Here is a 15688-nt window from a genome sequence, read left to right as displayed (position 1 = left end):
TCAGGTTGGTGCTGAGAATGGTGTATTGTTGCTGGTTAGTGTTCAAACAAACACACACACCACACACAACAGTTTGACACTTATCCAAATGACAAATGCTTTTCCTTCTCTATATTTAGACTTTTACATCCTGACTGCATTATAACTGGCACAGATAAGCCCGGGTTCCTCCGAGACATACCGCACCACTTATTACTGCCAAGGGCGTATACTGTGTGTGTGACAGTGTGAAAGAAATATCCAGGCCACTGTGGCACATTTTACAGTTTCCTGCAGTCTCAACCTGTGTGTGTGCATACAGTAGGGTTCAAAAGTGTAAGAGATTCTTTTCACGTGTCTGTCATTTTAATCAGCCTGTCTTCATCTCTTCCACTTACAGTTGATTATTTCTGCATCCTCTTCTGGTACACTCTTCCATCTTTTTCTCTCTCACCAATACATTATCCGTTCATTCACGTACTCGCCCAATCTCCCTCTCCCTCATTCTTTCCCCTCTCTGTGTTACCTGAGGGGTCTCATTTCCATTGGAATAAGTGCCAATAGCTGATTAGTTTCGCCCAGTTTCTTCTTAAAAACCCTCGACTCAACCTTCACCTGATGCTGACCAAGTGACTAACAATTCGATGGGTGGGCTGTGTACATTTTTGGTGAATCAATCTGAATAGAACACAGGAGACTGGAGAACATACGTGTGGAGAAAGAGGTAGATGAGTTCTTTCCACTGATCAGTTCCTGACAGTTGGTGAAGATGTTTTGATGAAGCACCGCTGGTCTCTCCAGGGGTCATTTCAAAGAAGTGACGCACATAGATGAAAGGCTGCACCTCAAAACACATCTGGAGTGTGTGTGTGTTTATTTCGTGTGAATGTTCCTGATTCCCTGTGTGATCTCTCGTAAAGACTGAGACTTAAAAACGCAGGCTGGTAATTGTAATGGGCATTTGAGAGTTTGTAGCCTATTTGCAAGTACGGTTGCGTACATGTTCAGTGTTAATAGGAAATCACTTTTCCTTTGAATGTTTAAAGGGTCAGAATTTTTTGGTCTAGTTATACAAGTTTTACTAGTAAAGAAATAAGAATGCAATTGAGAAATATTGTTCATGTTTAATAGAGGATTGTTTTTTATTCAGCTTTTATACCGTGTGGGTCTCCACTTCATGGGTGGGTGCCGTATTGACATTCTACATGATGTAAACATAGTATTATTATTATTGCTTTCAGGCAGTGCTCAAACCAGAAAACAACAAAGGCAATACACTTACTCCGGACACTACACAATAATAATGGAGCCCGAGTCACACCTGTGTGATCCTTTGGTCTTAATAGAATGAATGTTGGCGAAAAAGTAAACTCTAGACACGCTCATCGTGCTGGATGAAACAATGATCCACAGCTTTCATGCACAGAAGATAAAAGCACAACGGTCAAAACAGCGACTATAGACGGAACATCAAAACATTTATGTAAATGAATCGGTAAACAAGCTTCATGTATCCAGAGCAGTGGCTGTCTAAAACCACTGGTACAGTCCACTGTAGATAAAAATGTCATTTTTTCAACCCCAAATTGAGCATTTTTTCAGCTCTGGGCGCTCGTTATTCGTGGGAATAAATCGCCAGCTGCTCACGTTTTCAAAAAACGCGACATTTCTGTTGGAAACAATTGAAAAAACATGCCGTACGCCAGCAGAAATGCCTCGGTGGACAGCCCTAACAGCCTTTTTCACGTAAAATTACATGTTTTTCTTGATGGATTTTTACCGTATTTCTATAAAACACAGTAAAAATCTGTAAAATTACCGCTTTTTCAAATTATACATCAAAAATCTGTAAAACATTAACAGTAACATTCTGTAAAATTACAGTTTTTTTTAAATGTAGTTTTGGAGCTGTATGAATAAAAGCCAGCAAAGTGTTAAGCCGGGTGCACATAATTTTGGCCATGATTTGACAATCCGAGACCAATTTTAGAATCCTGTACGATTCCTATGATATTAGGCCAAAATCTCTAGTCTTCGATCGTTAGTTTGACATGTATGCGATAGCCGATTAATGATCACTGCGATCAGATTTTTTCTAAGATTACATTGTGTCATTGTCAGAGATCTTGAGCCCCAGGCATTCAGTACGGCTCCAACAATTACCTTTTAATCAAAAACTTTATTTTGTTTTGTTAGATAACAAAACGATTACAAAATATTATTCCTAAAAACTTTGTTTTCTGAGACATTGTTTTTTTTAAGCAGTTGATCTCATTGCAGGTACCTCTCGAGTTTACAGTTCACACAGGTGCCCAAGGAAAGACAAATCTTTTGCTCCACCCCAGTAATGGAAGAATTATAAACAAGGATTTGATTTGCCTCCTATGAACTCTGCATTCCCTCAGAGATGTCTACTTTTAGATCTAGACATATCTGGATTAATAAAACATGTCATCCTAGGGCTGTCACGATTATGAAATTTGGCTGACAACTAATTGTCTATTAAATAATTGCAATTAGGGCGATTAATTGGTTGTTTAAAGGCTTTCACAATTATAACAATTAATCACAATTGATTTATTAAATTAGTAAAATGTAAATACATTAAGAAATGTGAAAATTCTGTAAATAACTAGTAACATTACCTGTAGAGTGACAGAAAAGACTGAGATATGAGACTGAGGATGATGTCGTCTTGCTGTGTAGATGCAGCAAATCTGGAATCACTTTAATAAAACTCATAAACACAAAAAAATCAAATCTGATGTCATTCGAACGTAACTGTGGATGTAAAATGCTGCAGATCACCCTTGTTTTCTAAGGATTTACAATAATTGCGGTTATCTGAAAAAAATGCTATTATGTCAAATAATTGTGATGATACGATTATTTAATAACTGTAATAGGCCTTGTCATCTCTATTTGTGACAAACACTAGCAATGCAAGGCTTTTTTCACAGTCTTACCAAAGATGTTACAGCATTTGATAATTTCTCGAAAATTAATATTGTATAGTTATATAGTTACAGACAGTTATAGAAATTATAGTAGTTCTTGTCCAGTATTTATAACAATTTTAATGACTTTACTAGTAAGATCATAGTAACCACAGGTAAACCCATGACAGATTTGTCATTACATAGTCTACTGTAACTATAGTAAAACAGAATTTTATTTCTTATTATTTATCAAACTGACATTTCCCATAAAATCGTACCTGACAGCTCAATTCATAAATCATATTTATAAGCTTGTTGTTGTGCATCGGGTAAGTTAAAGAGATGTTTTTAAGACTGATTTTTAATGTACTTACTCAATAATTGACAACTCCAGTAATACAAAGATTACAAGATTCAGATTATGATATACAATGAATAGGAAATGTTTAATTCCTAGGTCACTAATCATAATTGCACATTTGTGACAGTGATCCTTCTTTGCTCAAAAGGTAAGATTTATTCATTCTGTTAAAGCACACAAGATGCTTTTGGAACCTTCTCAAATCATGCTGGGATAACACGGATCATCAAGTTTTACACAAAGTTGTTGAGTCTGTGCCAGCTGTCATTAAAGCAAAAGGGAGACAGAAACAAATACAAATAAGAATTCTGATACATTTTTCAGTTAAAATTTGGACTCAAATTGTTATTGTAACGGTAATAAAATTAGTAACAAATCATATTTAATTATAAGTATGCAAATCGGAAGCATTTTTGACCCCACTGTATGAATAGATAAAAAGTTTTCCCAAGAACAATGCTCAATAATTAAACTCCAATTTCAATTCTAATATCAAATAGCGCATATTAGCATGCAAATGGGTTTTATTATTTAAAAATCATGAACTGCACCAGAAGGTTGCAGGCGTCGCACAAATCAAAGCCCAAAGACTGTAATGATTATGTTCCTTAAGGCTCAGCACAGCTCAACGGAGCTTATGTTTGATAGACTGTAGCTGATATCTCATATCTGTTGATATAGCTATTTTGTTTCAATAGGGCACTAAGTTAGCAACACAAAGGTCACACATACTGATTAATAACAAATGCATGGATTTAATGCACTGTAATGCATTTCTGTAATGCATTTTCATCTGTAATGCATTTTCGTCACACTAGACTTTGAGTGTGCGAAATTCGTTTGGATGGTGCTGCAAAAATGGGTGGGGGGGATTCCTCCATCTTTAAAATGTTCATGTTGAGACGTTTTAAACTTCTATTGGACTCACGCATTCATGTGACACGAATCCGCAGGTCGGAGTTCACCAAACTTGAACTTAGCTATGCAGTGAAATGTGAAACTGCAAGTCACTTAGAATGAAACCGTGCCAAATGCATATGTAAAAATGAAAGTACATTTATTTTCCAAAAAATAATGCATCACAAAAATAAGAAAATGTAAATGTTGTGATGTGATGTACACCCAGATTTGATATCTTAACACCGTTTTTTGTGCGTGTGTTTACTATAGCTGGCTCAAGATGAGGGGAGTCCAGTACGGGGTTTCGGTGTCGTTGAGTATGAGAGGGCGGAGCAGGCCGAAGCCGTTCTGCTGGAGATGGACAGGCAGCTGATCCAGGGTCAGGAGATACGGCTGTGTCTCTGTCCTCCAGGGACCTCTGGGCGCAGTACGCTTGCTGCTCTCATCGCTGCTCAGGGCGTGGTAAGAACATTTTCTTTATCGTGAAACAGCAAGCAACCAGAGTTTCGCACATATTAACATCACCGCGCACACACGTGCATGTGTGAAACTGCGGCTTTGACAGTTTAATTACAGTATTCATAGGAACCCTGCTGTTTCAAACATCTCCAGACCTCAGCTGCATTTCCGAGGCCTGAAATAAACCACGGGGCTATTTTCATCGTGCTGGACAGGTCTACATAAACCAGCTGACGGAAACATGTGCATCATACAGAAAACATTGAGCGTTAACCAGTGTCAAGATGACACCGTTTCAGCACTAACCAGTATACATACACTTATGAAAACTGATCTTTTCAAAAGGGTCACTATAGGCTTCTCTTGTCTTTTTCTTTGTAGTCCTTTCTGTTTTATCCTCAGAAAATATCCAGCCAAATAGAGCAAATGCAATCTGACATTTGTCAGGAAGTCCTCCCCTTAGAGCCACAAGCATCACTTTATTCTCTACGACTGCACCACTCACGGACAGACTGTGAGGCCACAAGCCTTCCCTTCAGTCTGACGGGCTTTTGCTTTCATGTGAGTGTAGCCATATAAATTTAGTTCTGCTTCGGGTCTAGCAGGTGTCTGCGCTAGCTCTTCTCACTAGCCAACGCTCTGGGAACTCATACGAAACGCCAAGGATACTTGCCTGCTGGTTATTATTCAGTAATATTCAAGGCTGACTGGATTTGCTTTGCCTCTCACGAATGAACATTGATAAAGTTTGTTCAGCGTGTTTATTCAAGTAATAAGGCACTCGAGACTCCTAACAGCATATTTTAAGGACACGGATGTTTGCTAAAATGTTATTTGAATAGCTATTGTTTCATTAGAAGATGTAGTCATTGACATTTACTGTCAAATAATAGTTTGGCAAAGAGGTTATAGCTGACCAATCTGCATTCAGGACTAGGGGTGTAATGATTCTAGCACTGTATATTGCGATACAAAAAATCACAAAATGTTTTTTTAAAGATATTACATCTGGTTAATTCCATTGGCTTAGCCGCCAACACACCTGCGTCAAATATAATGTTTGTTTGTTTTGTAATGTTTTTGCTTTAAGAAGGATTTAGCTTTTCTAATTCCTTGATTAAATTAAATTTTATGTAAAAATTTAGATTTATTTTTTACTGACAGACTTTATCAAATTATCATTCATTTTCATTAGGGGTGTAATAATATACTGGTGTTGACAATAACCTTGATATTAAAAAACATGATTATCGATAATGTAGTAATATTACACATATGATATCAATTTAACAAAATTATCGATTGATTTCACTGATTTGCATCCCCACAGGGGATTTGCATTATTATTTATAAATAACTTGTAAGAGATATCTCAATAATATTATTAGTTCTTTTGGCCACAATAATCTTGTAGTGGGAATCTGATATCATCTCAGCCCTATAATTTACATACAGAAGTTTCAATTAAACCTTGAATGTTGTTAAAGGGATAGTTCATCCAAAAATGAAAATTATGTCATCATTTACTAATGCTCATGTAATTTCATACCTGTATAAATTACTGTGTACCGATTAACACAAAGAAAGACATTTGAAAGAATTAAATGGTAGTCAAAGGTGCCCGAGAGCTCCTTGTTTTTCTAAATTCTTCAAAATATCTCATTATGTGTCCAACACAACAAAAAAATACAGTATTTTTTTCCTACTATGGTAGTGGATGATGTCCCGGAACTGAAAATTGCTAACATTCTTCCAAATATCTTTCTCTGTGTTCATTTACTTTTATTACATTCATTGGAACAAAGCAATTTATACAGGTTTGAATCAACCTGAGGGTGAGTAAATGATGACAGATTTTTCATTTTTGGATGAACTATCCCTTTAACTCTATAAAAGTTATATTTAAAAAAAAAATATTGACAAATCTGTAATTTGAATTTCAGTTAATTATCACATTCTTAACCCAGTATTACATAATATGTCAAATTGTTAGCTGAGTGTATCACTACACCCCATCCAGGACCCAATCTATAAATGTACAAAAACTGTAACACACATTAAACCACCAGATGTAGTTTCAATGTATGCTTAGTTAATGAATATGTAGATTCGGCTTACGGTAGAGAAAAGAAGCTTTTAAGATGCAGCTTATGGATATTTGAAAGCACATATCAGAATCTGAGCTAATCCATCTCTTCAGCAAGGGGCATGATGGGAGATGGCTATGCTCTTTGCCATCCTCAAACACACACTGGATACTCCACCTGGATGCTGATTCACCCAGAGCTGTAATTATATTCACGCTCCACTGATACAGTCTTTTCAATGGTTGATTCCTAAATTATCGGCATCAGTCCTGAATAGGTGGTTACATTCTTGGATTCGTCCATTACGGCATGAAAGCACCACAGCGTGTGGGTGGGGGAATAGTAGTCAGCAGATGGAGATGGAGTGTGGTGGATGCACCCACACCTCTAACAGACATCAGAGATCCAATGAGAGTTCAACATGTCTGCAAGCATCTCCCCAATGCCAGCAGATACACACACATGCTCACTCACAGCCGGGGCATAAACATCCCAGATAAACATTTAACAGGAAATAAAATTGTGAAGAGAAAACTGTTTCTGTGTGGTGATAACTGTAATTGGTGGGATATGTGTTCATTTGTGCCAAGAAACTGAGCCTGAAACTCTTTGGAAAACTAAGTAATATTTATTACTTTTTTTGTGTTACTGGTATTAAAATGTAAGACATGGCTAAATGTTTTGTTTTTTAAATATGCAATAAAAGTCCACATGAAATAGGAAAAGTGATATTCAGTTTTAATGCTCGTGGAAAGTAGCAAGAATACTGTAGTAATCTTCTTGATTGGCATATTCACACAGTAGACGTGGCAGTAATTTGAAAACAAATTGCTGTTTTTAATCTTGGTTGTGTGTGTCTCTTGTAGATGTTGAGCAATAAGAAAGGTTTGCTGCCTGAACCCAATCTGGCCCAGTTCCTTAATAGTATGACCAATCCTGCTGCTCTCCAAGTCCTTATGAGACCCTACCCTACCGGCAAACGTGGAGGTATCTCTCTTATATATCTATTACACACATGTTGCATTTCCATGTTTTATGGGGACTTTCCATAGACATAATGATTTTCAAACTGTACAAACTGTATATTCTATCCCCTTACCCTCACGCCCCTCACTAAACCATTTTCAAATTAATGTTTATACATTTTTCATTTTTTACTTTTGATTTATTTACTTTGATTTATTCTCTTTTTTTCCGCATGGGGACAAAAAAATGGCCCCACAAGATAAAAGAATTACAGCTATTACCATCTTTGTTGGGACATTTTACCAGGACCACTTACACACACACATATACAATGACTCTTAAAGTCCCCGTGAACGGGAAGTTGCGATCATTTTTACTTCCGTATTTTGACACATTTCTGTGTGAAATGGAATTTCAAATGACAAAAATAGTGGGCGTGGCTTTAGTCTTCCTCTGCGATTTGATTGGATGTATAAAAACAGCCGTTGCATTTTGAAGGGGAGGAGTTAACGGATGATCCGCCCAAGCCGTCTAACATACATCATTTGAGATGGATAGTCACTATAGGATGGAAGTACATTTTCAGATTTTAACTGAAGATTATGAGGGCACACAAATTTTAAAAAGAGATTGACCCACATTGATTAAGTATTTTACAATAAACGCCGCAATATTTCATGAAAAAATAGGCATTGTAAATGTTTATTTCACTGGGACTTTAAAAGTGTCTCTTTACTCACTAGGCACACACTTTCTTGAATATTCATGAATACTTTTCGAAAAGTAGTTCTTCAAACAGAACCAATCCGATCATATGTCCTGTAGTTGAAATGAAATATTCCTCGTATGTTTGCATAAGCGTGTGTGTGTTCCATGGAGCGGTGATCACCAGCTCGGAGCAGATTTTTCTCTTGATGAAGGCCTAATCATATATTAAAATGAACTTTTCATTGGGTGGAAGAATAAATGAGATGAGGAAGAAGTGGAGGCCGGAGCTGAAAGAGAACACACAATTACGACACTAAATATAGCACATGATTAAACGTTCAACTTCTCTACCTATTCCAGAGCACTTGCCATTAGCCAAATCTGGAATTTTGGTATGAGGAAATGTTGGGCCGTGTGCATCAGACTCCCCCTTTCTTTTCCTCTAAGGGTTTGTTTTGGATTGTTTGTGATCACATGTTCTGCCTTGGTTTATTTGCTGGTTTCTCCCCAGGAAAGTTTGGCCGACCTCACAATCTCCCGTTCCTGCGTCCACCGCTCACTGCAGCTCTGCTTCAATTAGGAAAAGCACAGCAGGTACGGTACTTCTTTCTTTCAAGATGGGCGTTGTGTAGATGGGTGTTTCTTTAACTATAGCCAATTTTACTTCCAGTGGGTTTTGTAATTTTGTGTGTTCATGTGGCTAAAATGCCCATAGTTGAAGCAAGATAATGTTCATTAAAAAAAGCAACTGCTGTGACCACATCTCTCTCTCTCTCTCTCTCTCTCTCTCTCTCTCTCACACACACACACACACACACACACGCAGAGTGCCATTCTAGGTAATGGTCTTGTTCTCCAGAATCTTCTCCACATGCAGATGGCCCAACAGCAGCTCTTACAGATCAAAGACAAGCACGTTTCTAATGTAAGGGTGTGTGTGTGTGTGTGTGTGTGTGTGTGTGTGCGTGCGTGCGTGCTGTGCGTGCGTGCGTGTGCGTGCGTGTCAGTCTTGTGTGCCCATAACCAAACATCACCCCATCAGTAAGGTGCGTGTGATTTATTGCATGACTAACAACGCATGTTATGCAACTGCGGATGTGAAATAATTCAGAGCTCTTTCTGTGAGGATATTTTAGGCCTGCATTAAATGAGAAAACAGCAGCTTTTGTTCAGAAAAGCATTATTTGTTTTTATTTTATAAAGCAGTATTAGAACCATAGATCTATGAAAAGTCATCCGTTCTCCATTTGTTGGGTATTATTGCTTCTGGTTTGTACATTTTAATTCACAGAAATCCTACAAAGTGTGTTGTCTCTCAAAAACATGCGTCCTTTTTTGTCACACCCATAATGCATGAATTTTTCTCAATTTTAAAACTCGTGCTTAGACTGATATTTTTCTGATGTCTGAACTCTATCATCAGGGGTTTAGATAAATAAAATAAGATTATTCCATATATTAATAAGAACATTTCAGCATCTCCAAGAATTTATATTTCAAGTTCTGACTGAAAATGTCACGTCCATAATGCTGGAATTGCCCATGTGCTGTACAAACTTGTCATAAATCTCCTTTAGTGTCTGTGTGTGCGTGCAAGATTGTTTTGGTTGAGCATGCGTGAAACGGTCAAAAAATGAACACTTCCCCTGCACTGAACGCGAGTTGATCAGTAATTTTGATAATAACCTCAAAATAATAATGAGTTTTAATCAAACTGCGCGAAAACATACAAACCGCCTACTCAAGAATCGAGCGAGTAATGCTTCTTGTAGCGACTCTGGGAATTTTATGAACAGAAGTTTATTCTGAATGCCAAAGTTTTTTTTCCTCTAGAACTCCGACAGATATGAAGACTATTTCTTCACATTAAGCCACCAAATACTGTATGAGAAACCAAATGCAAATGTTTTGCAGTTTTTTGACAAGTGCAGTTTTAACAAGAGATGGAGACCGACTCATTTCCGAGTTTTTTTATTATTGAAAAAATGAAAATGCAGTTTCATGGTCAGTAGGAGATGTTTATTGCCAGGTCAAGAAAAAAATGAACTTTTGGACTCTGACTGGTGATGATGTGCTGTGTTTTAGCTCATAATCTCTCTTGTGTGTAAAAACACACAAATGTATTCATTACAAGCCTCATCCTGTCCTTTCGTTTCTCTCTCAGGTCCCTGGTCTGTTGGGCGATCCCTCCCGGCTGCTCCTGCAGAAAGTTCTGGGTCTTCGAGCTCCTGCACAGGTTCCTCTGGGGAAGGGGTTGCTGGGAGATTCCCCCACAGGTGAGCCTGCTCGCCACAGCCTCAGACGTGAGGTCACAGACGGCGCTGTGGGGAAAGACATTTGCAATGCAAATATTCCAACTGTTTGAAAGCTCTATTACAGCAAGCGCTTCAATCAGTATTTATTTTCCTTTTGTGCTCTTATACAGAAGGTGTGTGTGCAAAGTATGATATAGGCTTTCATCAAAGCATCTGAGACTTTGAAGAGTGTGTTTGTGTGCAGGGTCATTTCTATTTGCATTTCAGTGCTATACAGTTAGGTGAGAATAGTCAAGTTGCCATAACACTGCAGCCTCTGGTTGTAAAAATGCAGATAGATCTTGCTGAAAAATAAGTAGGAATGTGTTATGTATTATACTATAATGTGTATATCTGTACAATATTAACTCAATATTTAAAGGTTTTTTAAACCATAGTAACCCTAATGTCATGTCAGATTGCTCTCAAGTGTTTACGAACCGCTGTGCAGGGTTGCCAGATCTGCGTAACCGTACCAGCTTAATGGCCTTCAACATTTTGCCAAAAACTAAATCAATGACCTTAGCCCAAATACAAAAAACATTACTTTAATAAACAATATCATCTTACCTTAAGATCAAGGAACAAAATCCTTCCACCTATAACCTATGGAAAAACAACCTCCAACAAAAGTTTAAAACTGATTTTTGGGATTGGAGAGTCTTGCACCATCCAGTATGAGCACGACCTACGTGTAGCGGCCATAGAAACAGCCACTAATGCAGCCGCTAATCTATACAGATCTATGGGAATACATATAGTAAGATAGGAATGTTTTCCCGAGCACAACATAGCACCGGTTCTTAATAAACGTCCCCTAACTTTCCAATTTTGTTTGCATTTTCTCTTTATTTTATCAAAATGATGACATTACTTACTTGACCCCTAGAAGTAACCATCATATCTTCAGTCTCAATACTGTGAAGAGTAAAATATATTTCATACTTAAAGAAAATACTGTATGTGCTTAGAATAGTTAATTTATTCTAAATGTACTGCAGCAGCTATGTTCTTTCTTTTAGTTAACATTATCAAATATTTTAGGACACATTTTAAAACCAAGCAATATTAAAATCAGCCTTGATCCTGAAGGACAAGTCCTCAGATTAAACCAAAATAATTCAGCCTTCATCAGTGAATTCTTCAGAGGATTATTTTTGTAGCCAGTTTAAGTCCCAGTAGTCCCAGTTAGAGTACAAGCATGATTTGATGAAAGACATGATTTTTTTTACCACCATAATGTACAGGCCTGTCTAAGACCTTGTACTCACCAGGGGCAACATGACAAGATTCTAGACACGAGCTGTTTGTCTGTCCACATGGAATGTAAAAATTATGAAAAAAGCAACAAAATCACAGACAATCAAAACAGTGTTTTGTTTTGCTTTTTAGCACCCATGTCGCAAAGCATTGTGTAAAACATGTATCTTGTTGAGGGAGGGCATCCTGAAATTGGGGGAATTGCTGGATAATACAACCAACCAATCTTCATTCATTCATGTTTGAACTTAGTTTTGTACAAAGACTTTAGTCCGGTGAGTTGTTGGCGTGAAAAGAAAATGGTCACCCTGTGTCTGATTAAGACAGTAAGACACTGTAAGACATGATCACATAAAGTACAATACCACCGATGTTCTCGTTGTTGTAGAGTTGGGTCAGGACTCTTCTCCAGTCACATCCCAGGGGGGGAGCCTAGGGGCTGGAATATCTGGTCGCTCGCATGGAAATTCCACTGCTGAGCAGAACGGAGTCACGACAGCACCCATTGCACTGGAAAAACAGCCCACACCTCCAGGAACAACAGGGGGATCTGTAAGCGCCCAAAGCCAGATGCAAAACTTCCTCCCTGGAATGAACACAGCGAGTCTGGGTCCATTGCTGGGAAACACGACGCACAAACCTCTAGCCAACCATCACAGCACCGGTTTACAGACTAGCTCTTGTGTTACAGTAAGCCTGGTTCTTTGTTTATTTCTTCATTTTATTGTGTCCGTTTCTTATTTAATAAAGATGTTTCTTACTATATTGTTACTTTGCTTTTTGCTTTTCCTCTCCTAAAGACTGTATTGAAAAATATTTTACAGATTTCAGTTAGGGTGCGTTCATATTTGTAGTTCGGTTCTCTCGGTTATTTTGGTCCGAACCAAAAAGGAAAAAAAATAATTTGGTCGTTAGCGTTCAGACTTCAGCAACATCCAAAACAATGCAATTACCAAAGATGGCAAATATGAACACACCCTTAAAGTGATAGTGTAAGCTATTGTTTGTGGCACACAAAATTCGATATCAAAAAGAAGAAAAAATATTGTTAACATCGCTTGTATCTTTGTTTTTAATTGTTAATATTTGTCGTATTGCTTGTAATTTGTATCTTTGTTCTAATTTCGTTACATTTTTTGAGATCTTACTTGCGATCTTAAAGTAATGTTTACTTAAAGGTGCTGTGTCTATTGACAGAAATGCAATATAATATACATAACGATGTCTTCAGAGGTGTATAAAGACCCTACATAATGAAGCGTTATGTTTTTATTACCTTGGAATGAGTCTATCTACATACACTGCAGGTCCCCTTGCATGGAATTTGCCATGTTGTTTCTACAGTAGCCCTAAACGGACAAACCGCTCTACAGAGCGCGTTTGTAAATACGTGATCTCCTTTGGCAAAGAAGCGAAAACGTGACAATATATTTGTTCTGTGTCAGCCACCGTAGTGCTTCAAAAGTGATGGGGGAGTGGTGGAGAGAGCCGCTGTTGCAATTCGCAACCTCACCACTAGGTGCCGTTACATTTCATACACTGGACCTTTAATTGAGGAATTTGTTAAGCTAGTTGTTCTAGTGGTATTAAAATCAATTATACAAATACTATTTCATTTGTATTAACTGCAATTTTGCAACTTAATTTCCAGCAAAAATAAATAATTAAAATGTGATATACAGGTACATCTAAAAAAATTGGAATATCATGAAAAAGGTCCCAGCACCCTTTTCACGATATTCCAATTTTTTTAGATGTACCTGTATTATGGTGTATATAAAATTAAATACGTTTAAAATATATAAAACCCTTTGCGTTTAGACTCAATAACATGAAAGCTGCCATAAATTATTGATGTGCCAAGTTTTGGATGAGCTTTTCATGTGTATGTGTCCATTGTTAGCTGCTTTCATCCTGGTTGTCTTAGTCACCTGTTAAACACACACACACACACACACACACACACTTGTCTTTGTCTGATGTCCCTCTGTTGTTCTCTAGGAACAGCTCTTAATTCATGACTCATATTTTGTTGTGTGTAGCCGGTGGTAAGCAGCGCATTAAAGCTGCCGCCATTGTTCCCATCTGTAGGAGTCTGCATTGAGAAACCACTCCTCAGTCAGCAAGCAGAACTTAATACAGACTCCTGACAGAGTTCTGGAGCGTAATGACAGAGCGCTAGTGCCTGCAGGCTCTGATTACTCACTGCATTACCCTGCACAGCTAATAGAGAGCTGTCTTCTGTTCCACTTCTATTTGAAATGAACGGCAGACTCTGTGCCAGTACTTTTCCACATCATCCCTTTTCCTGAATCGCTATCTGAATCCCGTGGAAACGTGAAGATGCTTTAAAGGAATTTTCCAGGTTCAGTGCAGATTAAGCTGTGTCGACAGCATCTGTGGCCAGTCGCTGTCCTTTAGCACAGAAAATGATTTTGTAAAAACCTCACGTAGAAACACATGCAGTGGTCGTCTGTGGGGTGAGACATTGCATCAAAGTAGCAATTATAAATAAAGTTCATAACAAAGAAATTATCATGTTCAGAAGCTTTCAATCGAGCTTAAATTTGTGACCCTGAAATTTTTGATTTTTGCCGACTGCAAGACAACCTTATTAGAATTGACATTTAACTGAACTCAAAGTGTGAATGAACTTGGAACAATTTATGAGTGCATGTTATTCTAAGAAAAAAAGTATTTTTTGTTCACACAACCAAATCTGTGTGTCTAAGAAAAATGTATTAACCAATAATATCAAAGGCCATTTTTCATAGTCCATTGAAATCAAATAGGTCAAATTAAGTCCCACCCTGTTATTGCCTACTTTCATTTGAAAGTATTTAAATATTTCTCTTAATGTTTTTTCACTCTCATGTTAACTGAAACCTGTGTATGTCTCTTTCTTCAGTGGAACACAAAAGAAGGTATTTTGAGAAATGTCTCGGCGGTTGTGCCCATACAATGGAAGTCAATGGCACCCAATGTTGTTTGTTTACCAACATTCTTCAAAATACCTTCATTTGTGTTCTGCAGAAGAAAGAAAGTCATACAGGTTTGGAATGACATTAGGGTAAATAAATGATGAAAGAATTTTTATTTTTGTATGAACTATCCCTTTAACAGGTCTTCTCTCTTACTTTCAGTCTCGATCATTCTTTATCTCTCTTTATAGACTCAATCGAATTGTCAGACATCTCTATTAGGAGACCCTCCTAAAGAAGTCAAGTTGCCTTCCAACCCCTATCTAAACCTGGCTAGTGTGTTTCCCGGAGTGGTATTACAAGGTAAGTGCGGCACAAACAGACGATGACTCACTTCTCGCAGACCTTGGACTGTGTTTTCTGTCAGCTTTTGATTTGCAACCATAATGTTCGCAGTGTATGACTGCGAACTGTTCGACTGTCTCTCTGTGTTCCTGTTCAAGGGCGCAGCTAGACCGCAACACTGCAGCCCACACCAGCAGAGAAGATAATATGTGTGAAATATTCTGAACGGGGGTCCCTGACAAGGCCTTGATTTACATCAGCGTGTCTTGTGCGTGTGTCTCTTACAGCACCCTGCAACAGTAAACCTCAGACCGTTCAGACTCACAGTGGCACGTACAGCTCGGTCCTGCCCCCTGCCACTCAATATAGTGCAGAGACCACACCTGCTGAATACACTCAACAATACGCTCAGCAATATACACAGGTAAATGCAGTACTACAGACATCGACCCCATTGACTTCCATTGTA

At 37.9% G+C, this 15688-nt stretch overlaps 1 protein-coding gene across 3 annotated transcripts in view; it reads left to right on the top strand.

Annotated features, from left to right (window-relative positions):
• Positions 1-15688, top strand: part of raver2 (ribonucleoprotein, PTB-binding 2) — a 71638-nt gene that overhangs the window by 46231 nt on the left and 9719 nt on the right. For 2 of the 3 annotated variants that reach the window (XM_057338582.1, XM_057338584.1), the window contains exons 4-11: positions 4450-4641; positions 7592-7712; positions 8911-8993; positions 9226-9324; positions 10564-10675; positions 12342-12643; positions 15126-15237; positions 15507-15643. In XM_057338582.1, coding sequence (XP_057194565.1) covers positions 4450-4641; positions 7592-7712; positions 8911-8993; positions 9226-9324; positions 10564-10675; positions 12342-12643; positions 15126-15237; positions 15507-15643 — 1158 coding nt within the window. The remainder of the gene's footprint in view (positions 1-4449; positions 4642-7591; positions 7713-8910; positions 8994-9225; positions 9325-10563; positions 10676-12341; positions 12644-15125; positions 15238-15506; positions 15644-15688) is intronic. The other variant, XM_057338583.1, reaches the window with a different exon arrangement.

Source organism: Triplophysa rosa, linkage group LG7, assembly GCF_024868665.1.
Source record: "Triplophysa rosa linkage group LG7, Trosa_1v2, whole genome shotgun sequence".
Lineage (NCBI taxonomy): Eukaryota > Metazoa > Chordata > Actinopteri > Cypriniformes > Nemacheilidae > Triplophysa > Triplophysa rosa.
The sequence above is the reverse complement of the archived record's forward strand: the minus strand, read 5'-3'. Positions and strand labels throughout refer to the sequence as shown.